Source organism: Humulus lupulus, chromosome 5 (genome assembly GCF_963169125.1).
Source record: "Humulus lupulus chromosome 5, drHumLupu1.1, whole genome shotgun sequence".
In the NCBI taxonomy this organism is placed as follows: Eukaryota; Viridiplantae; Streptophyta; class Magnoliopsida; order Rosales; family Cannabaceae; genus Humulus; species Humulus lupulus.
Genome location: NC_084797.1, coordinates 212,011,493 through 212,024,120, shown reverse-complemented (window position 1 = coordinate 212,024,120; position 12,628 = coordinate 212,011,493). Strand labels below are relative to the sequence as shown.

Below are 12,628 nucleotides of genomic sequence, written 5' to 3'. Positions count from 1 at the left end.
TAATTTCCACTATTCATAATATGTTTGATGACAAATCGTATTTGTAAAATTAAAAGTTTGAAATTGTATTTTTAAATAATATCTTTTTTTAACATGGTAAAAATGATAAAAATAAATAAAGTTAATTTTTTTTTTAAAAAAATCTATTAATTTATCTGCTGGATTAACCCAACAAATAGTCCAACATTTTGGTCCAAACAGCACTGAATATCCAAATCGGTGATATAGATTCACAAATAACTGTTTGTATGCCCACTAAAAATTCAATTAAGCTAAAAGCTGTTTTGCATTTATTTTTTGTTCTCTGAAACATAATATACATACATATATAAATATATATATATATATCATATATGTATATTTCTCTGTCCAAATAAACAAAACAGCTAAATTCATAATTAACACATTGAACAATTGCATGTCACAATTATTATATAAATTATCAAACTAATTTGGCATATTTGCCAATCATCTTCAGAGCCTTGCATTACGCAGCTGCTGCTTCAGAAGGGGCCTTATGTATTCCTGGTAGCCATCAGGCACAACCGATTCATTCAGAGGATCTTTCCATGCCTCATCATAGAGGTTTTGATACACATTACCATCGTAGCGGCCAAGAACTGAGCTAAGAAAGTGGTCAGTGTAATTGAATGCGTCAACAAGGGCAACAGCGTTGGGGCGGACCTAGTGGATGATCCAGGTAACTTGAAATTAGTATTAAGGATGAGCAAAGTGGTCTTACATTCACAAGGTTTCAGGAGTAAATAAAGGATCGTAAAAGTGAGATGTTTGGGACAAACCTTGGAATATAGAGAACGAAGTTGTTCATTTGCGAGTGAGGCTTGCTTGGGTGTAATGCAGCCAGTCGCAACAAAATCACCAAGATGTTTGTGGATGAGGGACAGAGCATAAATGTAACAAAGACTCTGCAACTGCTCCTTCACTCCTTTTCCAGGAATGTCTTGTTGTAATTTCTCAAGGAACCTGATGCATGAGAATAATAGACGAGGCAGACAATAAGTAATCAACACCAGCCGGTAGAGTAGGCAACTTTGCTGCACGAACTTTTTCTTTTGGTGAAAGTTCTAAGAGTTTTTAAAACCAACTCTTTGTCTAGTCTAGGCTAAATTATGAAGAGAAAATCCATCCAAAAGTTCTAACAGGAAACTACTTCTGATTACGAGACAATAATGCCATTTCAAGGACGCTAAAAATCAACGATATAAACATTTGAGCAGAAAAGATAATACACCTTTTTTAAAATAAATAAATCCCACTAGGAGAATACTGTTTTGCACATACTCAACTGTTATGCTATAATGCTTTGAAGTTGCATTAGACTGAATGAAAGAGATGGTTCACAGGGAGTAAGCCAAAACTAAGCAATACTATGATTAAGAAAACTCAGACTTGATTGAGACAAAAATAGGAGAAGCTTACTTGGAAACGACAATTAATTGGCAATGAGCAACTGATGCCTCAACTAAATCAGCTGAGAGTTCCGAAAAGCCTGGAGTAAGAGGAAAGACAAGTGAGATAAATAAACAGTCTGGGAGAAAACACCCCCACCTTTTCACATAGCATCACATGCAAGTATGACCCATCAACCATGTTTTTGACTTAGTGAAGTGTTACTGTTCACAATACATTTAACATGTAAGAAATTAATATGTACAACTAAAATTGTGAAAAATACGTCGGAAACAAAAATCAATGATGAAAGCATTAATGGACCTCAGTGATTCGATATAAATTATTCCAACTCTTACCATCCCCATGAATATCACCACTTAGATATTTGATCAGGAAAAGAGAGAGAGAGAGAGAGGACAAATGTAGTAATTTATATACCATCTTCCTGATTTGGAAACTTGTTAAGGTTCTGAGCACAGGCAACAGACATCCTGGTGGCTCTTGCTTCAAATACCTCCACCACGACATTAGGCTGCAACCAATCCTCAGCTGTAGAATCAGAAAGAATGATAAAATTTTATTAATTTATTTTTGAAGCAACAGCTCATTGATTTATGCATTGCTAATGGTGTGATCCTAAATCATATCTAGGTTCTCAAGTTTGTCCTATATGGTTACCATTCAATTCCAATTCTCCAGACACCAATCCAACTGAAACCAATGTTATAATTTTAAAAATACGTAATGCGACTACTTTCCATGAAACTTTAGAGGGAGTGGAAAAACTAGCCTTTTTGCACTTTAGGTTGAGATTGCATGAGATGTTCAACACGTCCCAAATAAGATGTAGTACCAACAGGCTTTTTCCCAGACACCAACTGAGAAACAGTCTTCATGAGAAACCTTGCAACCTAAATTGTTTTTGGAAGAACATCAGCACATGAAATCTGAAGAACATTGATAGCACCCTAACACTTAAAAAGCAAAGTTCAAACAATGGCTACTACCAAATTCCATTGTGCATAATTCAGGAGAAGAGGTCAATATCCGAAAAATACACAATAAATCAAATATGCAAAGAGATCAATATTCTTAAAGCTCTTGTTAGTAAATGGAGGCAAAAAAGAAGATTGGAGACATTTTTCCTTCATATGTACTCCATTGTCACAGACCTGTAGATGTAGCACAACATTGTCTCCTTCATATGTACAGGCAGGAACATAAACTGCAAATAGCTCAGGAAGCCCACTGCTAGACAGGTAACCATGACCACCACACAATTTTCTACATTCTTCAATAGCATCCTGAAAATAATTATACAGTCCAAAATAAGAAAACCTTCAGTCAAATTTTTCTTTTTTAGGGATGGGAACAGAATACAAGAAAAACATCAAAGCTACTATGGAGAAAACAACAGCACAGTTTTATCTCACCCAGCAATACAGTAATGAGTGTTAGCATTAGGCATTTAATAAACTCGTGAATCACACAATCCCAGCACATGGCAGAGGATGCCTATATTTAACCAACTGTAAACCTTTGATACTTGAAACTATTACTAGCCCCACCACTTCCAATTACTTTTTAAAACAGGAACTTGATAAAAACACTGAAGAAAAGGTATAAAGCTGAAGAGAATACAGGGATACACAAGCAAGGCTAACCTAAAACAAACACGTGCCAAGCTAATCTCAGTAGAAGTTTCTTTCAGATCATATACAAGAGATCAAATTAACTCTGAAGTGAACAAAAAGATACAAATAAGGAAATTTTAAGCTCAATGTGATCACTTACAGCAGTGGCAGACGTAGTCAATGACTTCAACCCTGCAGTGCATGCATGAGCCTCAGGCAATGTAGAGAAATCTTTGGCTTGCAACCTTTGGGTCACATCAGTATATAGCCAGCTTAACCATTCACCAACAAATCTGAAAGCATAGGCAGAGGCCAATAGAGGGAAGAGCCTATTTTGCTGTGTTTTGTAATCAATCACCTATAGAAAAAGAGAGAAACAAAAGGTTGGTAGTTAATGCCATTTTAAAACATATTGTTGAATCGCGCAGCCAAGAACACAATTTTACAAGAACATAAAGAAATCGATAATTTAACATTGTTCAAAACCAATATTGCTTATCCCAATGGGAAAGCACAAGCAAACTTTCACTAAAAAATAGAATCGTCATACTCATAGTTTTCACACTCCCAAAAACCCAAGCCCACTCTTTCACGACAGTATATGTGATGTCTCTCTTTCTATACAGTAAAAATGGCATACCTGGGTCTCGACACCATCGTTTTGCGAACCAAATTGTCTACGAACAGCACTGTACCTTGTAGCTATACAAACTGCCCGTGATAGAGCACATGAAGCATCAAGTACAATAGCTTTCCGCACAAATACCATTGTACCATAAACTAGCTGTCGCGGAACATTGGATTGCACATATTTCCCTTCTCTTGTGACCTGAGAAACCCTGATACATTTGAAATTGAAAGAAATTCAGAATGGTGATCCTAGTTAAGTATCCTTGGCAACATATAATATGGACATCTGAATTGGAATTTTAACCCCTAAAAAATCTCCTAAAGGTTCCCCTTTCTTCCTCAAACCAGAGGGAAGCAACTTGGGATATTTTAAACCACAACAGATACATGTTCATATACAAACCTCATCAACATTTGATCCCTTGGGATGCGCACATGATCAAATCTTAATACCCCATTGTCCATACTGTTGTATGCTCCACTACCAAATTTCATTCCAATATCACCAACAGTTATGTCTGGAAGAGGCAAATGGTCATCCAAACTTCGAAGCTGGACAATGAAACCTACAACATGGAAGCATTTCCTAATTAATATAAAGTAAAGCATTCTTCCTGCAACAAGATTCAATTAATGAACTCAGTTCTTACCATGCACTCCATGGTCCTGGCCGTCGGTAATTAGACGCGCATAAACAACAGCATGTGTGGAAATTTTACCCAATCCTCCAGGCCACCACTACACATCACAATTAAGGGAGAAAGAAAATATCATAATTTATGAATGTTTGTTGAAACAAAAGAAAAAATATAAAGTTTATTACGAATCATTTTACTCACTTTGCTTGAAGTAAGTGTAGGACTATTGATGATGAACTCATCTGCCTGAGGATCAAAAGTGGCAGTGGTTTCAAGCCCTTGAACATTAGAACCATGACCAAGTTCAGTTTGAGCATAACAACCAATTATTTGCATCTTGTATGCCAAAGGCAACCATTTATCCTGCTGCTCGTCAGTGCCTTGTCCTTGAATAGCTGGCACAAACATTCCCTGAATTGAACTCATATGTTACTTCGTGAAAAAAAAAAAAAAAGCTTAGGCCTAGTCATCAATCTTTCATCTATTCAAGCATCGGACAAATAAACTATGAAAGTATTTTTTTCCACATTTAACTAAATTAGAATCAATTTGAAGGAGTGAGTGGTTATCACCTCCTCCTCACATTCAAACATGAACAATGTTTATGATAAACGGGAACCTACCCAATGAAGATCTGTAAAAGAAGGCTCGTCCACGAAAAACCGCAATTTTTTTGCCTCTTCCTCTGTAATAAAATTTTTAGTTTCCATTTAATTACATGATTGCGCATTTAAAGTGGTAAGCAAATAAATATACAGATACAATGGTGCTAAAAGAACACCATGATTAAGACATACCAGTGAGGCGAAGCTCAATGATCCGCTTCCATGCATGAGCCGCTTTCCTCAATGTATTTTTGAACAAGTCTTTCCTGGCCAGCATAGTTCTATTATCCTTTCGAAAGACCTATCGACACAACAAAACAACAACCAATCCTTGAATAAAAAATCTAGCCTTTTCCTTTGCCCCTCGAACAAAAACTATTTGATTCAACCAAACAGATAGTAAAAAAGTTTACAGAAACAGTAACAAATCTCGCATTTCATTTCAAAGTTCTTAAGATTACCGGCTATTTTTCCATGAACCAAATAGAAAAGATACGAAAATTTACAGAAAATAAAAAAGAAAAACGAAAAATCACCGGATCAGAAGCGACGAGACGAGCAATCCTATCGGAGACTTCGAATTCATGGCGAGAACCAGCCCAGACGATCTTTAACTCATCAACATCGAACTGAGCCTTGCTCCTCTCATGCGCCAGATGATCTACGCCCTCCATTTTCCAACAATTTAGAAAAGCAAAACCAAACCCCCAAAACGAAACGAAATTCAGAAGCGAAATCGAAAAAGCTGAAACAACAATGACTGGGTGATACAGAGACCGGTGAGAAGGAAGAGCGAGGGCGAAGAAAGCTGAATAGACAGTCGTCGATATTTATAGCGGCCGACGAGTCAAAAACAGCTGAGCTTGATATTGATTACCATAATACCACCACCCAACCGTGACCCGCTTCCCAATAATTTTGTTCTAACGTTTTTTTTTTCTTTTTTATTATTTTCACTTGGAAATTTGTTAGCATATATTGTTTTTTTTTTCTAATTTCGGCTTTTTCTTTTAATTTTTGTAGTTTTGGATGAGAATTGACTAGGAGTAGAGGGTATTCAAGTCTGTTTTGGTATCTTCTTATGTATTTTTTTTTTTTTTTTTTTTTGAAAACCAATCTTCTTATGTATTAATTCTTCTTTTTTTACATTTGATTCTTTTTATAATTCAATTCTGGTCTTTTCACTTTTTTTTTTTTTTTTGGAATTAAAAGTTCTTTTCCAAGACTTTTCATTGGTTTTATCCAACAAAAGTAAAATTAAACCAACACGTGTACACATTGTGTAATCTAATTGGAACTAATCCAAATCTTCTATTATATAATTATACTCGTACACAATTTCCAAAAGAAAAAGTCTACTTGTACACAATTAAAAATAGGAAAATTTGCAGCATAAATACTTATTTTGTTCATTTTGTTGCTAATAAGTACCCAATTTTTAAAAATTGCGGCATAAATACCTATTTTGTTCATTTTGTTGCTAATAAGTACCCAATTTTTAAAAATTGCAGCATAAATACCCATTTTGTTCATTTTGTTGCTAATAAGTACCCAATTTTTAAAAATTGCTGCATTAATACTCAAAATTCCACTTTTTAGATTCTGTCGTTGGTACCCACTTAACAGAGTTACTATTAAGGACACGTGTACTGTCCTGATAATTATTCTTTTTTTTCACCTAATTAATTAAGAAAATACATAATACTAATTAAAATAAAAATTAGTACTCTAAAGTCTTACAGACAGATGACATCTGATAGTAAGTACTCTAAAGTTTCCTCTTGGACTTTTTATCGGGCTAAAAATAAAGCTAGACACATTATTGATGGTACTTATTGTATTTTCTTAATTAATTAGGTGGAAAAAAAGAAGAATTATCAGGACAGTACACGTGTCCTTAATAGTAACTCTGTTAAGTGGGTACCAACGGCAGGGTCTAAAAAGTTGAATTTTGAGTATTAATGCAACAATTTTTAAAAATTGGGTACTTATTAGCAACAAAATAAACAAAATGGGTATTTATGCCGCAAATTTTAAAAATTGGCCGCAATTTTTAAAAATTTGGTACTTTTTAGCAACAAAATGAACAAAATGGGTATTTATGCCGCAAATTTCCCTTAAAAATAAAAATTAAGTTTTGATATCTCCACCTAAAATATATTATCTAAACATTAATTTGCATTCATTTTTTAGGGTTTAGTCTAACTAATTTTATTTATTAAATTTGAAACTTATTGTTTTAAAAAAAATATATATATATTATTGTGGGTAATATTTAAGCATAAATATAATTATTTTTTATAATAAATTATTAAATATTAACTAAATATTTATTTATCATTTTGAGCACTAGGAGTGTTCACAGTTTAATCACGAGTTTGATGTTGGATAGTTTTTACAATTTTTTTTAAAAAGAATTTTACAATTTTTTCTTTCACAACCTTTCCAAATAAAATGTCGTAGAGCACTTTCAATTAATGTTTAAAATACATCTTCAAAACGTATATTTTTCTATTTTATTTCTATGTTTTACATTATATCATATATCGGCTTCTTTATATATTTTTCTATATTATTTAAATATTATATATTTAAACATATTTTATTAATTAAAGTAAAATAAAATAATTAAAAAAAATAATAATAAATATATATACTAAATGGGAGAAAAAAAGCTTATAAAGAAAAATAATAATATGAAAATATTATATAAAAGATATGTAAATGTTATGTAAATATAAATATGGATTAATTGAAGTTTGTGCATAGCTATTATAAATATATGTATAAAGGAGCTGATAGAATATGTTTTTGTGAGTTTTAGTTAAATATTATAGAGAAAATGTATTACAAAATACACCACCAAAACATATTTTTTTTATAATTTACCTCAAACTTTTACATTATCTCATACATTAGCTTCTTTATTTTTTCTCTACATCATTTAAATATTATATTCTTAGAAAATATTTTATTTATTTTAAGAAATAAAATAATTAAATATATATAATAGTATCACACTCATATATATATATATATACAAAAAATTATAAAAAATAATAATAAAATATTTATAACTTGATGAATAGTGTTTCATTATATATAGAGAAATATTATTCATTATTCATTTAGGTAAAAAAATATAACTTTACATCACTCATTGAAAGATTATTTAACAATTTTTTTCTTATATTATTAAGAATTAGACATTTTAACTCCTCCATTAAAAGTGCTCTTAGCGAGCTATTCTCATTCCTATTTGTAAAATAAAGATTTTTGGTCACCTAATAGGTCAATATCAACAAAGATTACTCATTGATTCTTTTTGTTATGTTTAGATAGGAAAAATGAGTGAAAAAAGATTTCGTTTTTATTTTATTATTTTCTTTTCTTCTTTCACATATTGAAATGGTTGCTACAGGCTAATTATTTCTCCATAAAATAACATTTCTATAATTCAATGATTATTTATAGAAAATATATATTTTTTATTTTACATTCACATTCAATTTTTTCGTCATTCCTGACCAAACAAAACCTTATATATTAGTTAAAGATTGAGTGTAATCATTACACAGTAGAAAATATACACTTCATTTGGCCAATAGATTACAAAATTTCAATTTTTGTTTTTAAGTTGATGAGATTAGTGCTGTTATTATTTAACTATTGTAATCTTTCTAGATATAAAGCAAGAAAAAAAAAGTAACATGTGTGTTTTTTATATTTTATTTTCTTTTAAATATCAAAATTTTAAAATCACTCTTTCTGTCTTAAAACTTGTATTAAAATACCCTATAAGTAAAATAAAATAATACAATAAGTTAGTTTTCACATATTTAATTTTATTTAGATTAAAGGATTATTTTTCACGAATCTTGATTGTTCAACATTAACTTCCATTATTTAAGTTTTAACTCTATTCACGTAAATATGTGTTAAATGTTAATATACTTTTAAAAAAATAAAAATTAAGAAGCTATACACGTATATAATCTAATTTAAGGAAGAAAAAAAACCAATGTTTTTTAAAAGTAAGGAAATTTTCATTAAATGGTAATTCAGACATAATCTATTATATAAAGATATTGCTCATAAAGCATGACCAACAATAATAGGTTAAAGAAAAAAAACCTAATAGTTATCCCAACTAAAGGATCAATAAGTTGTCCACTATCAAAAATCAAAAGAGTGTGGGGGCAAACTAGATTTCCAAACCAAATGAACATATGACATATTTGACCTACTAATGGCAATCAGCCAAAAGTCTTCTAATAAAAATTGGAAGAAAAAAACTCATTATTCAAATAAAAAATAACGGCAACATATAGCGATAACCAACTATGCTCATGAAATTCGGCTCAAGAGAACGGAAATTCACGAGGCACAAAGTCAATAAAGATAGAGATCGGGGAATCTCCCGGATCTAAATGCGAAGGGAAATAAGAGTGAGATCCCTACAAATGCAAACTAAGCACCTTGATGAAACATCAACCATCCAAAATGATTCAAAGTTATCCTCCCTCGCCATATAAACTAAATCCCCCACTAGACTAACAGGGCAGTGAATAAACACCACATTTATTCAAGAAATGAAACAAAATACAATAAAATTAAAGAAAACTAAAACATTGGAGCACGAACAGATAAAACCCCCAACAAAAATAGAGCCCGGTCCATCCCTAAAAACCCATGCTCTTTGGAAGCCAAGCACCACTGGCACATTGACACAGTCTCAGCCATGCACCCATCGACACGCTACCATCCCTGAAACTGCCGACCAGTCGCCCCCACCTCTCAGACAAGAAAGCCGCAGTCCAGCCAAGCCACTCGAATCAGAGAAGAGGCACAAGGTCTCAGAATCAAAGGTCGGAGACACAAGGAAAACAGGACCTCTACGAATCAACCCAAACAAGAGACAACAGGCAGATAAAATGAGAAAGAAATCATGACAGGGGGATCTAAAGCATTCCAATCGACGTCTCCCGACCAGAGCCACACCTAGCTCCAAAAAAGGGTGGCGAGCCCTGGCCGGAAGCACACAAGAAGATGGTGGCACCTAAGGTTTAAGAGAATGGAGATAGGTATCTAGATATTTGGAAAAATTCGAGGGCTTAAAAAAACAAGTTTTATTGGTGTGATAATTTAGGTATATTTAGATCAATAAGATTGTAATACCAATATTGATTAATACTGTTTGAATATATCTATTATTGTTAGTTTTATAATGTTTTAGTTTTAATGGACCACAAAATCTAATTGACGTCCAAATTATTACGGCGTCGTTTGGAAGTGTACTAGAAAAGAAAGAACCGACCCATGAGATAAGGAATGATGTGCGTATGTATATAGGTAGGCGGTCATGCAAAAAGTGGAGCCATCAATCATCATTGACTTTAAATAGAATATTCTGTGAACAAACAACAACCTATGGGCCAATTTTAGGGTTTAATCCGGATAAATTCCATCATTTTTAAAGTACAACTTGGAAAAGTCAAATTGTAGTACCTACACTAGCTTTTTAAAGGGTATCAACTCAATTTATTTGGTGCCCATCATCAAAGCGAAGGTTGGGATTCAAATTCTCAAGCCTGTTTACATAGTTATTTATCCATGAAAATAGTTGTATTTGCCTCGTGATGAGATCCCATCAATTCTTATCCTATGAGTGTTCATAATGGGTTGGATCGGGTTGGAATTGAAAATAAAATTGAACATCATTTTCATGTTCCGTACTACAATATATACATCATTTGTAACATGTAATGTTATAAAAAAATAAATTTATTTGGTAAGAAATAAGAGGACTTAAAGATGGAAAATAACTAATTTATTAGGCTCACAAAAATTAATTTATATAATAAAAAACATAAAAATTTCCTTAAATAATTAAAATGAATGATTTTTTTAATATTGTTATTTATTTTAAATTATATTAAAAAAATTTACTTCTTTATTTTATTCCTATTATACAAAACAACTCTAAAGATTGTCACTATCATCTCTTTTTTCCTTTTTATCTCCATTCTTTTTAATCAACCAATTTCCTCATTTCTCCATCCTTTCAACCAAACACAGTGTAATGTATTTTTAACATAAAATTTATTTATTTTTTACACTTTTTTTTCCCTCATCTCGAATCACAATACCAAAATATACTAATATATATATATATACTAGGTAAAAATAATGAGCAAATGCATATTTGCTTAGTTTTAAAATTATAAACATACTTATTTAAACATATATTTATTTTTATTATTTTTTAATTATCATATAAATTTTAAATAAATAAAAAATATCCTAAAAATAAATCAAATATGTTTAATATAATGTAGGATATAAATGTATTAAAAAAATTAGGGCAAAATATTGTCTATAATTTTAATAAAAACAGGTTCACTTTTTTTCAATATATAATAGAATAATTTACAATTCTATAGTATATATAAATATTTATATCAATAATATCTACATATATGACATCTAAATACACTATTAACATATATATATTTACATGGCTACATGATATATATATATAAATTACAATAATATTTTAAAAAAATAATAGAATAAAATAATAATAGAAAAAGTCTTAGTGTAGAGTAGTATACATGCATCAATTATTTTTAGTTTATAATGTATCTCGCAATGTCATTTGGTGAAATTGAATAAGAAAAAGAGCTCCAATCACTTGATAGAAAATAAACTGTAAAGCCCTGGGTAACCAAGACCGTTACACTATATATTTGAAATAGTGCGGGACTTACTAATCAAGTCATTTGAGCAAAATGTGATCCTAAAGTCAATATTTATGTTAGGGTTAAAATTTTTTGATCGTAAACGATTAATTTTCATTAAAATAGATGTTTGGTACATGCAATCCCAAAAACAGGGTTTAAAAGACAAATTTACAATTTTCAAAAGTTATATACAACCAGTGGCCACTCAAATGGCAAAATACAAGTTTTTGGCTTCTGTCCCTGTACTTCTTCTCGGTCGTGGCAGTCGAGTGGCTGACTATGTACACTCTTCCCCCAGAGCTCTCCAACTCATGGTTGATCCAGTTTCCATTTGTCTTTACCTGCACCACGTAGCACCCGTGAGCCAAGACCCAGCAAGAAAACCAAGAACAGAAAACACATGTAGCAATAAGAATATTCAATCAAGCTTATCTCATTTAAACATAAAACAAAGTACGAATATTCAACTAATCTATGATAAGCACATAATCTCAAGTTCTCAAATAATCAAGGTTGACACACTTAGGCCAAGCCCATGCTGATCTAGCTGGCCCCGGCTAGCTTAGGCCGAGTCGCGCTCAATACGTTTACCGTTAACCCCGGCTCCCTTAGGCCGGTCATTCTCGTATATCATATCAATTTTACTAACACATAGTACAAGCAATCAATAATTGGGAATCTCAGTCCCATTCACAACCACACAAGGGTGCAGTTTTCTTACCTTGAATCCTGAGCAAGAGATATAGAACAGTTCGGAGCACGATCCTCGGTCCTGAGCCTTGGCGATAAAGCTAGTCACAGTGGCCAATGGGTAATAATCAATTTATAATCCAAATAAATACTCAGGAGGCAAAAGCTAGCCTCCAGGATCTTAATTTCTACTAAACCGGGTAGTAGAATTGGTCCCGAGGGCCTAGGTTTGAACCCCTAAGCCTTACCAATTCAAGAAACTAACCTAAGGCAAA

The 12,628-nt window shown here is 32.0% G+C and overlaps 1 protein-coding gene across 1 annotated transcript; it reads right to left on the bottom strand.

Moving 5' to 3' along the window:
• Positions 1 to 267: 267 nt before the first annotated feature.
• On the bottom strand, positions 268 to 5,868 carry LOC133778128 (peroxisomal acyl-coenzyme A oxidase 1-like). Its single transcript, XM_062217951.1, has 14 exons — positions 5,457 to 5,868; positions 5,113 to 5,221; positions 4,939 to 5,000; positions 4,517 to 4,726; positions 4,328 to 4,415; positions 4,081 to 4,243; positions 3,688 to 3,886; positions 3,208 to 3,405; positions 2,586 to 2,717; positions 2,204 to 2,324; positions 1,852 to 1,962; positions 1,441 to 1,510; positions 801 to 984; positions 268 to 684 (listed from the first exon to the last, which is right to left on the bottom strand). Exons 1-14 carry the CDS (start codon positions 5,592 to 5,594, stop codon positions 475 to 477), a joined length of 1,995 nt encoding a protein of 664 aa, XP_062073935.1. The 5' UTR covers positions 5,595 to 5,868; the 3' UTR covers positions 268 to 474.
• Between the last annotated feature and the right edge of the window lie 6,760 nt (positions 5,869 to 12,628).